A 19,865-nucleotide genomic window follows, 5' to 3' on the forward strand; every position below is an offset into this window, starting at 1 on the left:
GGTCACTGCCACTGCCCCACTCAGGCCCAAGGTCACTGCCACTGCCCCACTCAGGCCCAAGGTCATTGCCACTGCCCCACTCAGGTCATCATTGCTTTGTTCCCGAGGGCTTCTGCAGCTCCCCCAGCCACATTCTCTGTCAGTGTGGTTATTATGAAACATAAACAAGTTGAGGCTATTTCTCGCTAAATTTCGTTTATTAACTCCTCCCAAACAACAATGCGCAGCGCAAGGCTTACACTTATAGGATGAAATGTGAACACTCAGCATGGCCGATCAAGGCTTTCATCCTCTTATCACCAGGTTTGCGTTATCTTTTGTTAACCCCTCGTCATCAATGCTGGATCATTTACAGCATCCAAAGTATGTCATGCTTTTTCAGGCAACTTTACCTGTGCTGATATTATCCCCTTTGTCTGGTACATTCCTTCCTTCCTCCTTTGTTTGGCTAATTCCTACTTGACCATCAAAATCACCTCCTTCTGGTGCCTTTCCCAACCAAACACTCTGTACTTTTACAATTTAAACAGAGCCGAACCGCACAGTATAGGTGCTGTCTGTGGTGTGGGCTTCTCCTCTATGCTACAGCCTGATTTCTGCAGCCTCAGTGCCTGGCACCCAGCAGGTGTGCCGCAAATGTTCGCTGAGCTGAAGTTCAAGTCTCCTCGCTCCACGTTCCATCTCTGATTTCTCAAGGCAGGTTTGTGTGTGCTCTCCTTATTGCTTCCACCACACCTCATAAATATACTGCAGTAGTTGTTGGTATTGGAATTGTGTGCTTGTTACGTCCACATGACCTGGACGCTCGTAATGACTGAAACATGCTCTGTCTCTGTATTCTCAGTGCTTAGCACACTGCCTGGCACTCTTAACAAGCCCCGATAAGTACCAAATAAGTGAATACACTGCGACCTAAAAGTTACCTCTTGGGAGTTCTTAGTCTGAAGGTCCCAGAGTATCTCAGAGCTTCTTGGTGATTTGCCTTCAGTTTGGGGAAAAAAATTCAAGAATTTATATATTTCTACTAAAGGGAATTTGGTTCCTTATATAAAACAGTCAATAAAACCCTTTATGTCTGAGTCAGCCTAATGAAGCAAGTTTTTCCTTGTATCACAACCATGTGTAATCTGCTTTGTCATTAAAACAAGCTTTACATAACTTTTGTGTTATTAAAATTAAAATGTACCAATAAGAAAATGTACTCAAAGGTGAGCTCTGAAATGTATATCAAGCTTTTAATTCTATCCCCTCTCATTTTAAAGCAGAAAACAAATACGTCTTTAAAAAATATAGTGAAAAAATCCATGCTAACACACTGAACTTATCATCCCTGTTGAAGTGTCATCAGTTCGCAGCTCAGTAAACTTCCTGATTTTATGGTACTGCAGCAAACATTTATCTAAATTAAAGTGTACAAGATCCAAAGGTGCTTTTCAATCACAATATCCTTTATGAATTAGAGTTTCATTCATCAAAATTACAGGCAAAAAGAGGTAAGGTCTCAAAGGGCTGTCTCATTACAAGGCTTATAAACACTGTCCTTAGAAAGAATTGGTTTAACACCTAACAAATCAAAATCTGATTGGGAAGAGAAATTATTTGAGATCATCTATCTTCAGAAGACATGTTGGGCTGCGTGCACTTCTTGGCCTCTTTAGCCATTCATCAAGAAATTAACAAGCGAATACCACAAACCACCAGAATGCCTCAGATTTGAAAATGTGGATTATGTGTAAAGCTGGATAGAATAGACACAGATGTTTATTTTCTAGAAAACATTAAAATGCCATAGAATTTGTAAGGTTTTAAAATAAAAAAAAAGTCACTAAATTAGATTAATGAAGCCAAATGCAAAATTGCACTTAAGTTATTTTCCACATTCTGTTACAAATAACAAATTCTATACACATTAGATTTCTCTGTAAATGTTATACTTGAAGTTCTGTATGTGAAAATGTTATCTAATATAGAATACTACATTACATGAACCTTCATAAAGCTCCTTTCATAAAGTTTCTCTTAAAAGAGGTAGATCCATGTGAAACAAAGTATATTTTAAAAGTGAATTAACAAGAGAACTAAAATGTATCTACTACTGTTACTATTCTCTAGCATTATTACTATTATAATTGCATTATTTAAAATAGTTTTGTTACTTTAAATAAGTATAAGTTAAAATATAGAAAATGACAAATCAGAAGCATTGATTTATCTTTATAATATTCAGAGAAAATGTCTATCTATAAAGTCTGCACAATCAAGGTAAAGAAATTATTTCATTTGCCCATCATATCCTTCTCCATTGATAAATACAAACAGCTAATGTAAACAAAAATACTACATCGTAGTTTATTTCTCTTTAAGGAATTATTCTATTGTCAACTTTAAAACATCTATACTAAAAAAGAAAAAAGTAATTTACAACAATACGTAAGCCATAAATTATATATTAGCCAATGCACAGAGAAAAGATATAATACACCTATAACAAGCCAATTTTAGTGTAGCATCAGCTTCTAACCAGGTTTATGCTATTGTTATTATTTGCATGAGTACTGAGTTATTAAAATGATACATGTATATACAGAGGGTGCCAAAAAATGTGTACACATTTTAAGAGAGGAAAAAACTGTATTAAAATTGTAATACTCAATATATACATATCAAAAAACGAATACAAGTCATGTGTATACATTTTTTTGGCTATGTATGTATGAATGTACCTACCTACCTACCTATCTTATGTATATCTACTGTGTAAGAATACATTTTCAATGTTATTTATCTATACAATTTAAATACTTGGTCTATGACTCACGATCTGGCCCCTGCTTATTTGACCTCACTATTTTACCAATTTGGCCTTTTCACACCTTATATTCCCTAAGACCTGAACGTTTTTGTTCGCAAACATGCCACACTGTTTCAAACCTTTAAGTCTGACATATGTAAAGTCTTTCACATGAATTCTCTTACCTGCTTTGCCCTTCAAGATTCAGTTGAGTTGATTACTTCCTTCTCTCTATAAACATGGTATCTTATAAATAAAGTCATAATATACTATCTTTATTTTTTATTTTTTTTCTGGAATTTTTATTTAGGTATTCTCTTATCAGACATTAATTTCCAATGAGTCAAGTGGCAAACAAAGTGGCAACCAATAAATATTTGTTGAGCACATGAAAACATAAACATAATTCACATATTAATCATTTTATATGCATGATACTTAAGTTATTTTTCTCTTTATGTCTTTTACAGTTTCCTCATAAATGGAGAAGCTGGACTATGTGATTTGTCATTCTTACTTTATTTTTCCTGCAAACATCCATTAAGAACATATTACAAAAATGTATCCTAACCAATCTCAATTTCAGTTTCCCAATCTGTGAAAGAGGAATAACTATTTATCACTGAGCTCTCACAGGATTATTGCAATGTTAAAATAAGACAACACTTTTGAAAAGACTTTGAAATGTGTGAAGATTATTTCTGTGATAAATTCTTAAAAATGTTTTTTACCATTTTGATAAAATAAATAAAACAAATTAACAATATTAAAAGAATTTCCAAGTACATAATTTAAAATTGAACAAGAACACAGTCAGTGCTTTACTGCCTATAATAATGCTGCCTAAGATTTATGCAAAGAGGAAAAAAAGCAGGCTGATGTGAGGATTATAAAACTCAAGAAAGACAGTGCGTGAGTCTAAGGTCTTAGCACAATACCTAACCAACAACAGGTATTCAACAAAGAATGGTTTCCTTTCCTTAAGCGGGGCTGAATCTTCCTCTCCCCATCATGCTGTCATATCACTCTGCTTATATTCATTACAGCAATACGAGCCTTCAACCAGCCCTCTATGAGGGTGGACGCTCCCTGCAGGCAGGATGGACGGCACAGACAGATGCCATGAAATGTTTGTGAAATGGAAGGTGTGTAAATAGCTTACATTACAAACTGTTTTCCCCCAGTAACTATATGGTTCATTCAAAGGTATAATTAAATAAAATTAAGCATCAATGTATTTGACACTCATTTTTGATTTTGTATATGGGTATCTTAAGAATACAAATATACCTTGGGTATTTGAAGAAAAAGAATTACTTTCTCAACAAAGTTAATACCAGAATTTGCTGTATATATATATATATATATATATATATATATATATATATATTGCATTTAATACATCTCTTCATCATTGGAAGTAGATGGGCAGAATGGAAATTTAGTCTCATTTTAATTTTATCTAAATGCAATATATCAGGAAATTCTAATTTTTCTAAACATTTGGAAACCAGTTTCACTAGATGACAACTTCTACTTTTTTGAAGCAGAAGTTCTTTTCAATATATGCCATTTTATAATATAATATTTTAGCTTTTAAAATGTATTTTGACAAAATTACCCCTATGTAAGATAATATTCTGCAATTCATTTCCAAACCTAAGTACTTTCTTTTAGAAGAATGAATGACATACGAATACTTTAGTAAATTTTAAAGATTACTTTTTCTCATTAAAGCTGAAATCAGAGCAATAAATACCCTTACTGAACAGTGCTTTTAGGAACTCTAAATGATATTATTTAATTTCCACTAAAAGGATAAGATTTTAAGATAAATATACTTCTCAACTAATTACATTAGACATGGTGACATGGTCTCATGCAATCATATGTATGAATCAATCCATTTACTGAGAAATTATAATTTTGAATATTTCAAAAAAGATAAAATACTTAATAGTATGCTGAAAAACCTGAGCCAGGAGCCTCACTTCATCAATACAAAACCATTTTATGAAAGCAAGTATTTCTATAAATAAAATAGACTTCCTATTCAAATAGACGGTTTATATTTGTTGTTTCTAACACACTTTACGAAAAAATCTAAGTAGTTATTGATAAAATTTATTAAACACAGATTGAAAATCTAGACAGTTCAGACATCAAGTTCCTCCTGTCTTAGCTGTGGGTACTTTAGTCTGAATGCATTGGATTTAACCTCGGTTCCTACTTTAATTCATTTTTGTTAACAGAGAATAATATATTGTATAATCCAAAACAGATATTATCTACATTACCACAAAATTAAAAATCTAAGATACTGGCTTTAAATTTAGAATAAACTTGATTCAGAAATTGTAATCCTTTCCTGAATCAATAATTGATGTTACTTACGGTCCATTTTAGCACATCCTATATCCTTTGTGTTTTTACCCATGAGGAACTTGTATAGACTTTTGTTTTAAACTAGACTTAACATTATATCTGAAGGTAGGCTCTTCTTTGGAAAGCTCAAGGAGAATATTTCAGTGAAATACTAAACATGTTGAATTAGTGGTATGGGCATTAATTAGACGAAATGCTCACAGAAACTATTCTAAGTGGTAAATTCTTATTGAGGTCTAGTTATGCTTGTAAAAGATTTACAGAACTATAGGAAATAAGAGAAAAAAATGGCAACCTAACAGCAACAGTTATTGCTCAGTGGAAAAGGACATCAAGGACACTTGCAAGTAAAAGAATTGGATCAATATTAACGTGATTTTCATTTCATGCTTCCCCAACTCCAGTAAGCTGACAATATACTCTGATTATGTGAACTGCCTCAGAGTAACACAGAAAAGGTTATTAGAGCAAGAGGTGGAAATGGAATGCACTTTTTATATTGACAGGCCTGCTAATAGAGTATACTGATTTTCAAAGACATGCAATGCATTTTTACAATTTGGGTCTGACAGCAAAAACGGAATTTCATTTATTTCTAATTCAAAATATTCATATGTAAGCAATATTTCTTAGAGCAGACCAACAAAGGGGATATTCATAAACAGCATTTTTAAACTGAAAAATGCAATTAAAAAGGTGCAAGAAAATATTATTGAATTTAAGCATGATACTATATAAGTATGAAATGCTAACTTAATAACTTTCTTAATGGAGTGAATGTAGAAAACTGCATTCTATGCTTTTTAAAGGAAATTTGATAAACCTTATTTTAAGAATATACATGGTGACAAACGTAGAATCTCTACATTTTATACTGAATATTACTTGGTAGGGTTTTGATTAGCAATGAAGTTAGCGTGATTTAAAAATATTTTACATGGAATTTCATTATATTAAAAATCACATGACATGCTTAACTTGTGGAAAAAATGCTAAAACATATAGAAAACTTGCCTCTGTTTAGAATCCTCTAAATATAAAGAGCAGAAGTGATGCATTATTCATCTTTGACATCGTTTGAGGACATAGCATGGTGTTTGGTCCCTATATTAAAGTATGTTTAGAAGAAGACTGGCATGAAATAAATACATCCAAAGGTAAAGACAGCTATCTTTACATGGTTGTCTATGAGTGATTTTCCCTTCCTCTTTAAATTTTTTTGGCATTTTCTAGATTTTCTACAATGACCATGTTTCTTTTTAGGAAGGAAGGGAGAAAGGAAGAAAGGAGGGGAGGGAGGGAGTGAGTGAGTGAGAGAAGGGAGTGGACCAAGAACAAAGGAAAGATACCTTGCATCATGAATCAAGAGAGGTAGCTGGCAGATGAGTAACAAACAGAATAGAAGGACAAAATTTTGGCAACTCTTAGAAGGGAAGAAAAGATGAACTGGACAATTTGAATGAGGGCTGAGAGGGTGGGGTAGACTTCCTCTGGCATGGGTGGTATCAACCTGGGAAATGATGGTTGGATTTTCGTTTTAAAGCCCATCACAAAATTCTGTGTGGAAAATTTACTTTAAAACTCAGAAATGGGGCTAGGAGTTGTCAGAGAATGGAAGGAAGAGCTAATTAACACAAACTTTAATTATAAAAAAATGGAATAGCAAAGAGATGGTGATGATATAGGTTATTTTACAGCACTTTAAAAACACCAAAAACATTTAAAAATGTTTTTATAAATGACACAGAATGCACACTAAGTTCACCTGTACTGAAGATCTTTATAGATGATAGGCTATAAGAGTAGGCCAAATTTATCAGGTAAACTTTAGAGTTGGAAATGCTCAATAATGCTTGTGCAGTACAGAAAATTCCAAGTTTATCTACAGCAACACATTGTATAGTATGAGAATGCTATTTAGAATGAGTTTTTGCTCTATCTACCATGTTATTAATTAGCATATCACTTAATTTCTATGGTCTGTCATTTGCCCAAATCAACATTCTCTAATGGCTCAACTGACAATCCCTTTACAAAATGGCTCTGAATGGCCTGTCAGCCTCATCCTGTACGCCCTCCCCACACTATCCTCTCTTCCATCACCATTTTGCATTCCCTGGACATATAACATGTGTGGTGTGGTTCCATTCTCCCCATGGCCACCATCCCAGGTACTGGCTTGGGAAGCTCTCCATTCATCCATCAAGTCTACCTAGAATTTATTTCTTCAGTTAGGCAGCCCCTTTCACTGAGGTCATACAGCATTTTTAATACACCTTGATGAATATATGTATCATACTGTATAGCAATTATTTATAAATACAATAGTGCACATTATAAAAATTAGTCTAAAAGAATATAAGCAAGATTATGAACAGCTGCATACCACTTAGCAATAAATTCATTAATATAATTTTGTCAGTTCCTTATTTTTAACACCTTTTGATGCTTTAAGTGGAAATAAATACAGGCACAGAAAACATATTTCAGAATTTGAAAATACCATATAGATCTATTCCACAGAAATCCCATTGTTCAATGCTGCTACTGAAAATGCTGAATGAATGTGGGTAAACTACTGTGTATAACCTTAAAATTAATCAATTATCAATTAAAAATACCAACTAAGTACATAAACTTGTATTAACATGGATGTTTTAAATGGAATAGATGGAAGATGACTCCTGCCCTCATTCGGTTTTCTTTTATCTTAGAATATGAAACATCTAAAATCAAAACATATTCTGAAATCTTTACAATGTGACCTGTTACCAAGTGTAAAATATTGAGGACATTCAAAGGATTAAGTTAGACCGTTTTATGCCTTTATGTCTCGGTAATTTCTGTTATTACCTCTGCCCTTCCCTGCTCAATTGGGAAATTCCTAATCTTATCTCAAGGCAGTTCATAAGCAATTACTATGAATTCTATGAAGGTGACTCGGACACACTAGGCTCAGAGTTAGCAACGGTCCCCACGGTGCTCCTCTATGGACTGCTGCCTCCCTCTATGGTAACCCTTGATTCTTTCCCCCAGACCAGGAGCTCTGTTGTCTTTGTTCTGGGGGAGCTGTCCCTGCATCTATGGTGGCTACCTATTAGATGCTAGCACCACACCCCAACCTCCACCCCCACTGAGAAGCATGGACACTAAATATGTGGCATTAGAAGGTGGAAACTTGTCTCAATCTCTGAATCCAGCATCTAGCACATGAGTGGTATGTAAAATATAATCAATAAATGCTTTTAAATGAATAAAGTGACTTGATCCCTCTGAATCTGTTTAAAGTCTGCAATTTGAAGCCTCAACATAAGAACAGGAGGGCTGCTAGAACCTTTGTTGATATGAAAATGCTCTAGAAAAATCTGTAAAAGGCATTTTATAACTGATTTTCATAACTTAGCATTTATATAATCCGTTTTAATTATTTTAAGAGACTACAAAAACCATAGGGTGAAGACAAGGCCATATTAAAAATGATGCTGGCACCAAAACAAGCTGAAAGATGATTCTCTGCTTGTCTTTCTCTCCCTGTCTTTAAAAAAAATCTACACCGTTAACATTTCAATAAATTATTTTGACCATAATCAGATCATCTATTTCATTCTAGATACGGGGATTCAATTAATAATACACCAACTAAAATGGACTTATCAATGAACAATAAGATGTTTTGCTAGGGTCTCTAGTAAACAATAGGTTATTGGGTGAAAAAGTCAAATTGTCTTTCTCAAATATAACAACCGTAAACTCTTAAAAAACTAAAGTCAGAAAAAAATCAAGTCAGATCATTTGAAGCTGCTTTCTCAACAACTGTATAGCTGCATTAGTGTTTCTTTATTGTTAGTGCTTTTTGTATTTCTTGATGACTTTAAGTAGCACATTGCAGTAGCCATGCATATACCATCAAAACTAATTTAATTTCAGATTCATTACAGAGCTGCTTTTTATTCAAGGTCAAATCTTGGCGGCTTCACAAGCTTAGATAAATCAGGTGTTAAGCAGACACATCTCTGAGGAACCTACGAATGTTCTCATTTGCAGTTCTCAGCATATCTTATTATTTATTGCCAAAGAAATGACTGATTAACTTTGTCATCTTTGCTCCATGTTTTTTTTTTTTTTTCCTCATGCTGAAGCAACCTGCCCTCTTCTGCGACAGGGGATCAGACCTATTTAAGATGATGTCTTTGATCACAGACATAACGTGTGGGGAGGGGGTTGTGCTCTTAGGCTTTGATGAAACATTGTTCCACTGTAATTTTATGGAAGGGAAACAGAGTCCTAAATGGTAATTGACAGTCAACAAAGAAAAGCAAACTTATTAAGATTTTGTACCATTCTTTGACAGTATAATCTTTAAGCACCAGGAACATACCAGAAGTTCACTAGCACAGGTTTTATTTAAACATACAAACAACATACAAAACCCTCCTTTTCCAGTCATTTCCTTATTAGTCATTTTGCCCTGAAGAAAAAACTTTACAGGCCAGAAGATGAGTTTATGAGCCTTAAAACATTCTCCTTATAGTCTTCATTGCTATGGTCTGTAAAATCCCTGGTAATCAATTAAATTTGCACTTGTATGAGATCTTACTATTAGAAAACACCTAAATAACATATTGAATACATACAACATTAGAACGTTAAACACCAGGAAAAAAATTACATGCTTCTAGGTTTTTATTAATCATATTCCAACACCAGAGGCTGAAAATGTATCAAATCAATGCCAAATCTTTTGCACATGACAACCTCATAAATTATTCAACTCATTAGTATTACTAAGAAGCATGAAAAACTCCATCAGTGTTAAGGATATTTTCTAACCGAAAAAGGTCAACCAAAAGTTTTAATAATGAAATTGAAGGGAAAGCTTTTCAAAGTAAATATGAAATAAAATATTGTTCTTTATGCCTCCTTGAAAATGTATCCAATTCTAATTATTTGTTCATTTAAAAGAAAGCATTGCTAATATACTTATTTTGTGGCTCCAAATAAATTGCCTGAAGAGAATGTCAAGAAACCCAAATTATGGCTAATCATATCGGCCCATCACATGAAAATTCAACTAACATCTAATCTAAAATGTCTGAATTTAGGAGAAATCAAGTGATTCAAAACATTTTTATTAAAACATTAAGTCTGCTGATTGAGTTTCACTTATATTACATTCATATAGGCTCACATTCTTGAAACATATTGTCTACAGGAACAGAGAGACCTGACTAGTGTTCAAATATAAGGGATTGCTTTGATGGTCATGTAAATATTCCTTTTTTAAGTAATTTAAGGTTATTCCCTCAGCTTGTACTACTTGTTTAAAATTCTGAACACTTTGATCACTGATTCAAATACTTCTAACTATACTGAAAGTTCTATTGATACAATATTCTTTTGTTCCTAAAACAATTTTTGCCACAATGGAGATGAATATAAAAAAATTTTTGGGGGCCGGCCAAGTGACACGTTGGTTAAGAGCTGGCTTGGGACACCAGAGGGTCCGGTTCGGATCTCACATATGAGGGTCAGTGACACTGCTCTCTACAGCTAAGATGCTGAACAACAGCTCAACCTGGAGCTGGGATGCTGTGAGTCGCCGGCGACGGCGTAGGCTGCAGCCCCTGTTGCAGTGGGTTGCCATGGGCTACCGTGTGTAGCCAGCAGCCAGCGTGAGCAGCCAGCAGCCGCAGTGAGCAGCCGTCCAGAGGCCGGCGACTGATCTGCCTCGCCAGGGAAGAGCGCAATGATGGTGCCAACTTGGGCCAGTGAAGCAACGTCCTCCAGAACTAGACTGAAGAATAAAAGGACAGCAACTTGTGTGTTCCCCTTCCCCCAATTCCCCAGCGCTGTTCCTATCCTCCAATTCCCCAATAAAAATCTTAAAAAAAAAAATTTTTTTTTGACCAAAAATTACAGTAGAGTTTCTGTGCATTTAGTGCTTAACTTTCAAGATAGAATTTACAGGGAAACCAAAATACTGTAAGTATTTAATACAGAAGAAGGAATAAATTAAATTTCAATTTGTTCTAGAAGCTCCTTCAAAATGTGTAGGTTTGTGCTATAAATATACCCTTTACCTATCTATGTCTACACAAATCAAAACATTTAGTCAATTGGATGTTAGTCCACACCATGCCAGACTTTAAAGTACTCAAACACGTTCAAATGTTTGATGGCAGGAAGAGTGGCCAGATGATGTGCTGAGCTTTTTTACTTTTATATGAATGTTGTGGCAATATGTGAATACAAAGCTTTCTTTAAAATATACAAGATATGTTTTCAATTAAGTTTTCAGCATCTACTTTTATTGGATGAAGTACTTTATAATAATTACTGACACTTACTTCCTATTTATTCTGAAAAAATACTTTGTATATAGGTAGAAGGCGCATTTCGAGTTTGTAAGAAGGTACAATACTACATTCTTCTCTTAGCAGTTTCCAGTTCCTCCTCCCATTTCTATGGACGGATCACGCCAGGAAATACTTTCCACTCACCCTCTTCACATCCTGCATATTTTACTCCCCACATTCTACTCACTTTCAAAAGTCCATAGATGTGAATGGTGATAAAAGTTGAAGTGGTGTGCTCTAGGATTGTTTTGGGAGAATTGTTTCACTTCTCTTTTGTCTTCCACAGCATGGCCTTAACCCTGAGAATGACCATAGAGTAACTCTGGCCTAAATACCATGTAGATTTCCTGAATATTTTATGGCATGCTTGTGGTCTTTGTTCTGGATATGAATAAAATAAAAACAAACTCCTCTTTCCATTTATCAAAAACCCCAACACTCAAGAGGAATAATTGGTTCTGATAATGCTGATGATCCAGTATTTAAAATTTACAAAACACTACACATTTTAAAATACACTTGCACTATATACAGAGGATAGTTAGTATCACCTACATCCTTCCTTTATCAATTTCAAAAATAGAGTATTGTTTTTCAGTTAGGTTCATTAACAATAGTTACTATGATACTAAAATATGACTATCAGTCTTAAAAAGATTTTAAGGTAAAAAAAATTAAAATTGATTTCTGATATGCTTTAACACTTGTTCAGTCATAGAGATATTTTATAAATTAAACACACAACATAAAGTATCCACTTTTATACAGAACCAAAAGAAGTATTTTTCTAACAGGCCCTTTTTTAAAGCAACCTGTAGAATGCTTAATGTAGTAATACAATGTAATAGTACAATTACATAGGTAAAATTAAAGCTTTGGCAATTCAGTATCACCAATAATATCACTCTAGCATAACCTTTGTCACAAGTTGTTTCTAGATGTTTCTAATTTCAAATGAGATGAATTCAAGGTGAATTGGTGAAAAATTCTAAATTGTTGGGTATATGAAATACAGTTTTAGTAATTTTAAGTTCATTTTATAAAGACGTCACTTTAAGTAGATAATTCTAAGAATCTCTTCTATAGAGCATAAAAATAGTATCTTATTTTAAGTTCATGCTAAATCCTGAAGTGCTAAAATCCTTAGGTAATTTTTTGAGTTCATTAATCACTTACAGTATAGGCCAATTATAATTTTTGTCACATATTCTTTCTTATAATTACTTTTACTTTATAAAGTTATTATCTTAGGTATAATAGTTTTATGTGAAATCCTCATGTATTTATTTTTATTTATTTTTAAAATTTTTCAATTACAGTTGACTTTCAGCATTACTTTATATTAGTTTCAGGTGTACAGCACAGTGGTTAGACATTCATATATTTTATGAAGTGATCCCCTTTACTAGTCTAGTACACACTTGGCACTATACTTGTACATAGTTATTTATTTAATTATATTTTGAGCCTTACTAAGTTAAATCAATTCACATACTATTTGCAAAACAAATTTTCAAAGCTTTGCACATTTTCTTTGTATTAGAATTAAATACTTTCTCTGTTCAATAAATCAAGAACATGGGTGGTATTATTATGTTATAAACTGTGGTAAATTTTGAAACAAATGGCTCACTTATTACTCTCAAATGAATGAAAATCAACATAAAAACACAATGAATTCTAAGAACAAAAGTAATTCCTAACAAAAATATGTGAACAGTATTCATTAGTGTTTTTTTCTAAGTGTATACAGCTTATAAATTTCTGGTATAATCAATCAAACTTAATTTGTTAGAGCATTTAAAAATGGGTTGGCTTTTGAGCCGCTTCTTGTGCTTGGGCCCGCTCCTTAGCTCTTTGGAATGTGCTATGTCTTCTAATAAACTTCTCTTTCACCACTTTAAAAATAAATAAATAAATAAATAAATAAAATAAAATAAAATAAAATAAAAATGGGTAAATAGACAAAGTACTCCTATGCATACTTGGTAGAGAGCGATATAAAGTAGCAGTACTTTTACTATATTATAAAAATATTCTGTATTTAATTTTTACTATACATTTATAAAGGACAATTTAGGGTACAGTTAGTTATACTGTATGTAGTGTAATAGTTAATGATATCTTTAATGTGGGATTTTTTTGTCAGGCTTTATTTACAACCCACTGGAGGACTGGGACTTAAATGGGCATATTGTAGCAAGATTTATTTTATTTTTTTAGACTGAATAAAATAGAATAGGATTAAAATAGAGAATTCCATATAATGAGATTATTAATAAGACATTTGGTTCAGTAAAATGTACAAGTATGTACATGTACATATGTAATATGCAAATAATATACATGTATATTATTTATATGTATATTGACACAGTATACATATGTGTGTGTGTACATACACACACATTATAGATAAAAATATATCAGTGTGAGTACACAATTACCAACAGTGTATATTTTTTTCACCTTGGGTCTTGGTCACCAAAATTCAAAAGACACTGAAAAAGAAACTGATTTAACTCTTGTTTTAGACTTTATGAGAAGGACATTGAGTAATAACCTACTATATAGAGTCTTTCGATCTCTTAAAAAGAAGTTGAAGGATCTAAAATACATCAAGTGGGGGAAATATTACGTTGATTAAGTGTAGCCTAAATGATGCTGAACGATAAAGCAGAACATAATACGGTTGACTTAAGACACGGAGAATTTTAAATGCTAGCGAAAGAAATGAATTATCAAACTACACAGAGTCACCTTACATGACAAATATTTTTGTGTAAGAGGCGCTGTTACTAACCGTACTCTATGGCAGCTTTGAGCAATGCTTCAGCATGAGTGGAGCCAAATGCATTCCGAACAAATCGTCTCCTTCGACGCAGATCATCTTCCCAGTAATCCAAACGCCAGAAATCATGCAATTGGCTAAGAATGGGAAAAAGAAGGAGCAATGATCAATATTACCAACAATGTATAACTGTAAAATACACTTTTTTTTATAAAATATTTCTTTGTGCTCAATGGAAAATTAAAATACTTTTTGAGATATATTTTACAATTGTATTTGTATACATGTTTACAAATGAATAAAACTTAAAATAGTAACATTCTCAGATTTTAGGCATTGTAACACTCAGCTCTGCTTTCTTTATAATGTTCTTCCTTCTACTAAAAAAAAATCATTAATCATGGGCGTTTAGTAACAAATGCAGCATCAAATTACAAGTATTAATGGCACAGTTTGCATTCTTTTACACTGTTTTTAACAAGGCTTGTAAATCACAGGACAGACCTCACTGCAAATAGTTTGCAATTTAATGACCATGGTTCCTTAGTAGACTGAATTAAGAACTATAAAATATTGCCCACTTAGGTTTGGTGGTACAATGATTAAAATAATGTGCTGAAATATTCATTGAAATAATTCCCTGCTGCTCATAGCAACCTGAGAAAAGTGCAATTTTATCCATTATTAATAATACTGAATTAGAGCTGCAAAAAATTCCAGTATGTGGTAATTGTCTTGGTAAATTATTCTTATAATGCTAACAGAGTCCTTGGATGATTTTATGGCTTTCAGCTAATATAAACCATTAACAATCATGGTCATCATTGGGTAACATTGCCTAAACATGTTACACTCTAAACCAATATTAAAAATCCATGAGAAACACATATGTCAGAAACTAATGAAGTATGTTCACTGCATACCAATGAAGCATTCATTAAATATCATTTTTTTCAATTTAATTTCAATAAATATGGGTGATAAATGCCACTGCTTGAGAAGTATGTTTTTCTCTATGTAGTATTTGGAGTAATATACTCAAAAGATAATATTCTGATTTTCCTCAGCAGCACTATTCATAAAAACATATAAAATGCTTTCACAGAACATTTGATTTCATTTTTTATTTTGATATTTTATTGTAGGAGAACATTATGTTTGATTGAGGCAGGAACTATATATGTTTTGCTCATCATTTTATCTCTAGCATAATGGCATATACTATGTTTTTAATAAATATTTAATGAATTAATTAAAACAAAACAATATTTTACTTTGAAAAATCTACAGATATGTATAGTTACTAAGAACTGTGATTTCCTTTGGAAAACATTTCAGATTTTGTGACTATATAATTTTGTTTTCTGTAACTTAATTGTAAAAGAACATAATGTAAGGGATATATATATATATATATATATATATATATATATATATATATATATATATATAATAGAAAGAACATTAAAATTATAAACATTTGAAGTATATTTTAATATAGTTGTTTTTCTAAACATATTATAATTACTCAATTTTTGTTAAAATAATGATTACTTGACAAATAATGGTTACAAGTAGTATAATTGTTATTAGTTTAAAATAGGATGATATGTATCCTTACAAATATAGACTAATCCTACTGGTTTAAGGAAGACCATGCTAAAATCTTGCTATAAAGATTTTCCTTAAGTGTATGTTGAAATTAAGTAACAGAACTCATCAGGAGAGACCAGAGATCTAATGTTTTTCTCAAATTTCTAGACATACTTTTCTCTATTTCTTCCATTAAGTACAACAACAACAACAAAAGGACATTATATATAAAACAAACATAACAACACTATGAAAGGTGGAGAACAGAAGGCCAACTGGCTAGGGCTTCGAGGCCTATAAAGCAACATAGCGGTGAGTTCCCTCGGTTATCTTTTCATCAGATATCCTAAACTTGGAGGCAAAGAGGCCAGCAACCAGGTAGGCCAATGGGTGCAGATCAAAGGGGTAAAAGTCCCCAATGAAAGCCTCTTTCTCTAGTCAAAGGGTCAGGAAAGGGTCAACCTCAGAATACAAAAAGCTTTTAGACAACATCATCTGCACTCTTGCCAAACACCATGAGAAATGTGACCCCAACCTCCCCACACTAGCAAAGAATGAATGGGGTCCCAGATGTAAAGCCTCATGAAGGTGTGCTGAGGTCCCCTACCAGCCTTACTGGGGTGAGAGCAGAGAACACCACTAGGGAGGCAGGGCTTTCCTTTTTGCTGGCTGGGAGCAAGGTGCTCCACCCTCGCAGAGTCAGTGGAGACCATGTGGAAGCCTGGATTTCCACCCCCATGAACAGTAATGAGACACCTTTCCCTCTCCCCAATGGGGTTGTCAGAGGCGATAACACACAGAGAGAGGACTTTCACGACTGATCAACAGCAGCGAGGCCCCCCTACCAACAGGCAACATGTGAGGAGTTGGAAGAGTCCTGCCTACCGAGCAGTAATGAAGAGTCCCCCACTCTCAATGTCAATGTAAGGGGAGTGGGAAACCCAGATTTCTGCTTTCCCCTGGCAATGAAGGGGGATGCTCCCCACTTCTGAGGCAGCATGTGAGAGAAAGGCAACTAAAACTGCAGGTTTAAATGAGATAAAAAATATCTCAGAAAATAACAAGAAAATGCCCAAGTTTCAATCTAATTATTACTTATACCAAGAATCTGGAAGATCTCAAATATATTACAAAAAGATCATGAATATACACCAATGCTAAGATGACAGAAATGTTAGAGTTTTCTGACAAGGGTTTTAAACTAGGCATAATAAAAATAAATCTTCAATGAACATTATGAACATGCTTAAAACAAACACAAAACAAAAACAAAAAAAACAAACCAGAAGATGCAAAGAAGTACCAAATGGGAATGTTACAACTAACACAATAGCCAAAATAAAAAGCTCAGCAGATGGCCTCAACAGCAGAATGGAGGGGGCTGAAAAAATAATTAGTTAACTGGGACGTAGAGCAATAGAAGTTACACAATCTGAACAGCACGGAGAAAATAGACTAAAAAACAAATAAACAAACAAAAAAACCTGGAATCCTGGAAGGAGATGAGAAAGGGAGGAGGGCTGAAATAGTACCTGGAGGAATAATGGCTGAATACTTCTGAATTTGTCAAAAACAAACAAACCAACAAACAAAATCCCCCAAAAATGTGCTGATTTAAGAAGCAGACTGAACTCCAAACATAATAAACTCAAAGAAATTCATACCAAGATACATCATAATTAAACTTCTGAAAACCAAGGATAAAGAAAAACCTAAAAGCCACCAGAGAAAACTGACATCTCATTTATAGAGGTAAACAATTAGAATGACAGCATGTTTCACATTAAAAGCTATGGTGGCCAGAGGAAGTGACAAAGTATATGTTCTATGCTGAAAGAAAATAACTGCCAACCCAGAATCCTACCACCAATGAAAATATCCTTCAGGTATAAAGGCATGAAGATATTTTCAGTTCAAGAAAAAGAAAGTATCTGCTGCCATCACAGCCAGTCTAAAAGAATGGAAAAAGGCAGTCCTAAAAACATTAGGGAAGCAATAAAAGAAGGGATATTGGAACATCGGGAAGGAAGAAAGAACACAATAAGCAAAATACGAGTAAATGTAATAGGCTTTCCTTTTCCTCTTGAGTTTTCTAAACTATGTTCTACTGTTGAAGCAAAAAGTATAACACTGTCTGATGTGGTTCTCAGTGTGTGTAGAGGTAATATAAAGACAAATATATGAGGGAAGCTAAAAAAAGATGTAAAGGAAGGTAAATTTTCTATACTCGGACTGGTAAAATGACCCCACCTATAGACTGTAATAAATTATATATATATATATATATATATATATATATATATAATGTAATAATTAGAGCAACCACTGAGAAAGCTATACAAAGAGATATACTAAAAAAACATTATAGCTAATGAACTATCAGAAAGAGGAACTAAGAAACCATCCCATTTACAACCACATTGAAAAGAACACAGGTAGAAGCACTTTCTGAAAGATTGTTACACCAACTTGTTTTTATGAGACCAACACGAGTATGGTAAGAGCTTTTTTCAAAAAGCTAAAATCCTCTTTGGATTTTTTTCAGTTACTGAAAACAGGTACTAATGTAGGTCTTTTGTATAAGTAAAGTTACATAAAGTGATTTTGGGAAAGCAGGAGGTAATCTGCTTTATGTCATTTTTGGCTTAGGAAAGGTTTCATAGAAAACACTATTTTCAGATAGCGGGGTGAAACCTATGATATACCTAGGAATAAATTTAACCAAGGAGGCGAAAGACCTGTACACTGCAAACTATAAGACAATGATGAAAGAAATTGAAGAAGACACAAATAAAGATATTCCATGCTCAGGAAATGGAAGAATTGATATTCTTAAAATTTTCATATTACCCCAAGCAATCTAGAGTCAATGAAATCTCCAGCAAAATTCTAGTGGCATTTTCACAGAAATAGAACAAAGGGTCCTAACATATGATGGAACCACAAAAATCCTAAATAGCCAAAGCAATCTTGAGAAAGAATAAAAAAGCTGGAGGCATCACATTTCTTAATTCCAAACTATATCATAAAGCTGTAATAATCAAGACAGTACAGTATTGGCATAAGCCATGCACATAGGTTAATGGACCAGAAAAAAGAGCCCAGAAATAAACCCACACATATATGGCCAATTAATTTATGATAAAGAAGCCAAAGATATAGAGTTGGGAAAGGACAGTGTCTTTGATAAACGGTGTTGGGAAAACTGAACAGCAACATGCACAAGAATAAAACTGGACCACTGTCTTACACCATGCACAAAAACAAGTAAAAATGGATCAAGAACTTGAACATAAAACTTGAAATAATAAAACTCCTAGAAGAAAATATAGGCAGTAAGCTCCTTAACCCTCTGTCGGGCACAATTGATCTCACAGATTCCTTGCACACAAATTTTCAAATATCTAACAGTTAAGTATTGTGACTCATCGCTTCCATATCTTCCCCCTCTACTGTAACCTATCGCCAGTCGTGTTTGTGACTTAGTACAGTAAAGACGTAGTTCATAGCGACATCTTTGTGTGCAATGAATCTGTGAGATCAGTTGCGCCCGACGGAGGATTAACATTGGTCTTAGAATCATTTTTTAGATCTGACACCAAAAGCAACGGCAACAATAAAAGCAAAAGTAAACAAGTAGGACTACATCAGACTAAACAGCTTCTGCCCAGCGAAGCCGACTTCTGGCTCTTCCCCAAAGTCCAAATGATTCAGGACATCGAGGCAGCTATGACAGTGCAACTAAAGACACTCACAAAAGAAGACTTCGAGAACTGCTCCAGAAAGTGGCAAGAATGATGGGATAACCAAAATGCCCATCGGTAGATGACTGGATTAAGAAACTTTGGTACATCTACACAATGGAGTATTATTCAGCTATAAAGAAGAAGGAAATAGTACCCTTTGCAACAATATGGATGGAACTAGAGAACATTATGCTAAGTGAAAT

General features: G+C 33.6%; 1 protein-coding gene across 1 annotated transcript in view; it reads right to left on the minus strand.

The window, feature by feature from the left end:
• The window catches only part of NBEA (neurobeachin), a 707,336-nt gene that overhangs the window by 232,160 nt on the left and 455,311 nt on the right, over positions 1 to 19,865 (minus strand). Inside the window, exon 38 of the mRNA XM_019653151.1 lies at positions 14,336 to 14,460. Coding sequence (XP_019508696.1) covers positions 14,336 to 14,460 — 125 coding nt within the window. The remainder of the gene's footprint in view (positions 1 to 14,335; positions 14,461 to 19,865) is intronic.

Source organism: Hipposideros armiger, unplaced genomic scaffold (genome assembly GCF_001890085.2).
Source record: "Hipposideros armiger isolate ML-2016 unplaced genomic scaffold, ASM189008v1 scaffold_198, whole genome shotgun sequence".
In the NCBI taxonomy this organism is placed as follows: Eukaryota; Metazoa; Chordata; class Mammalia; order Chiroptera; family Hipposideridae; genus Hipposideros; species Hipposideros armiger.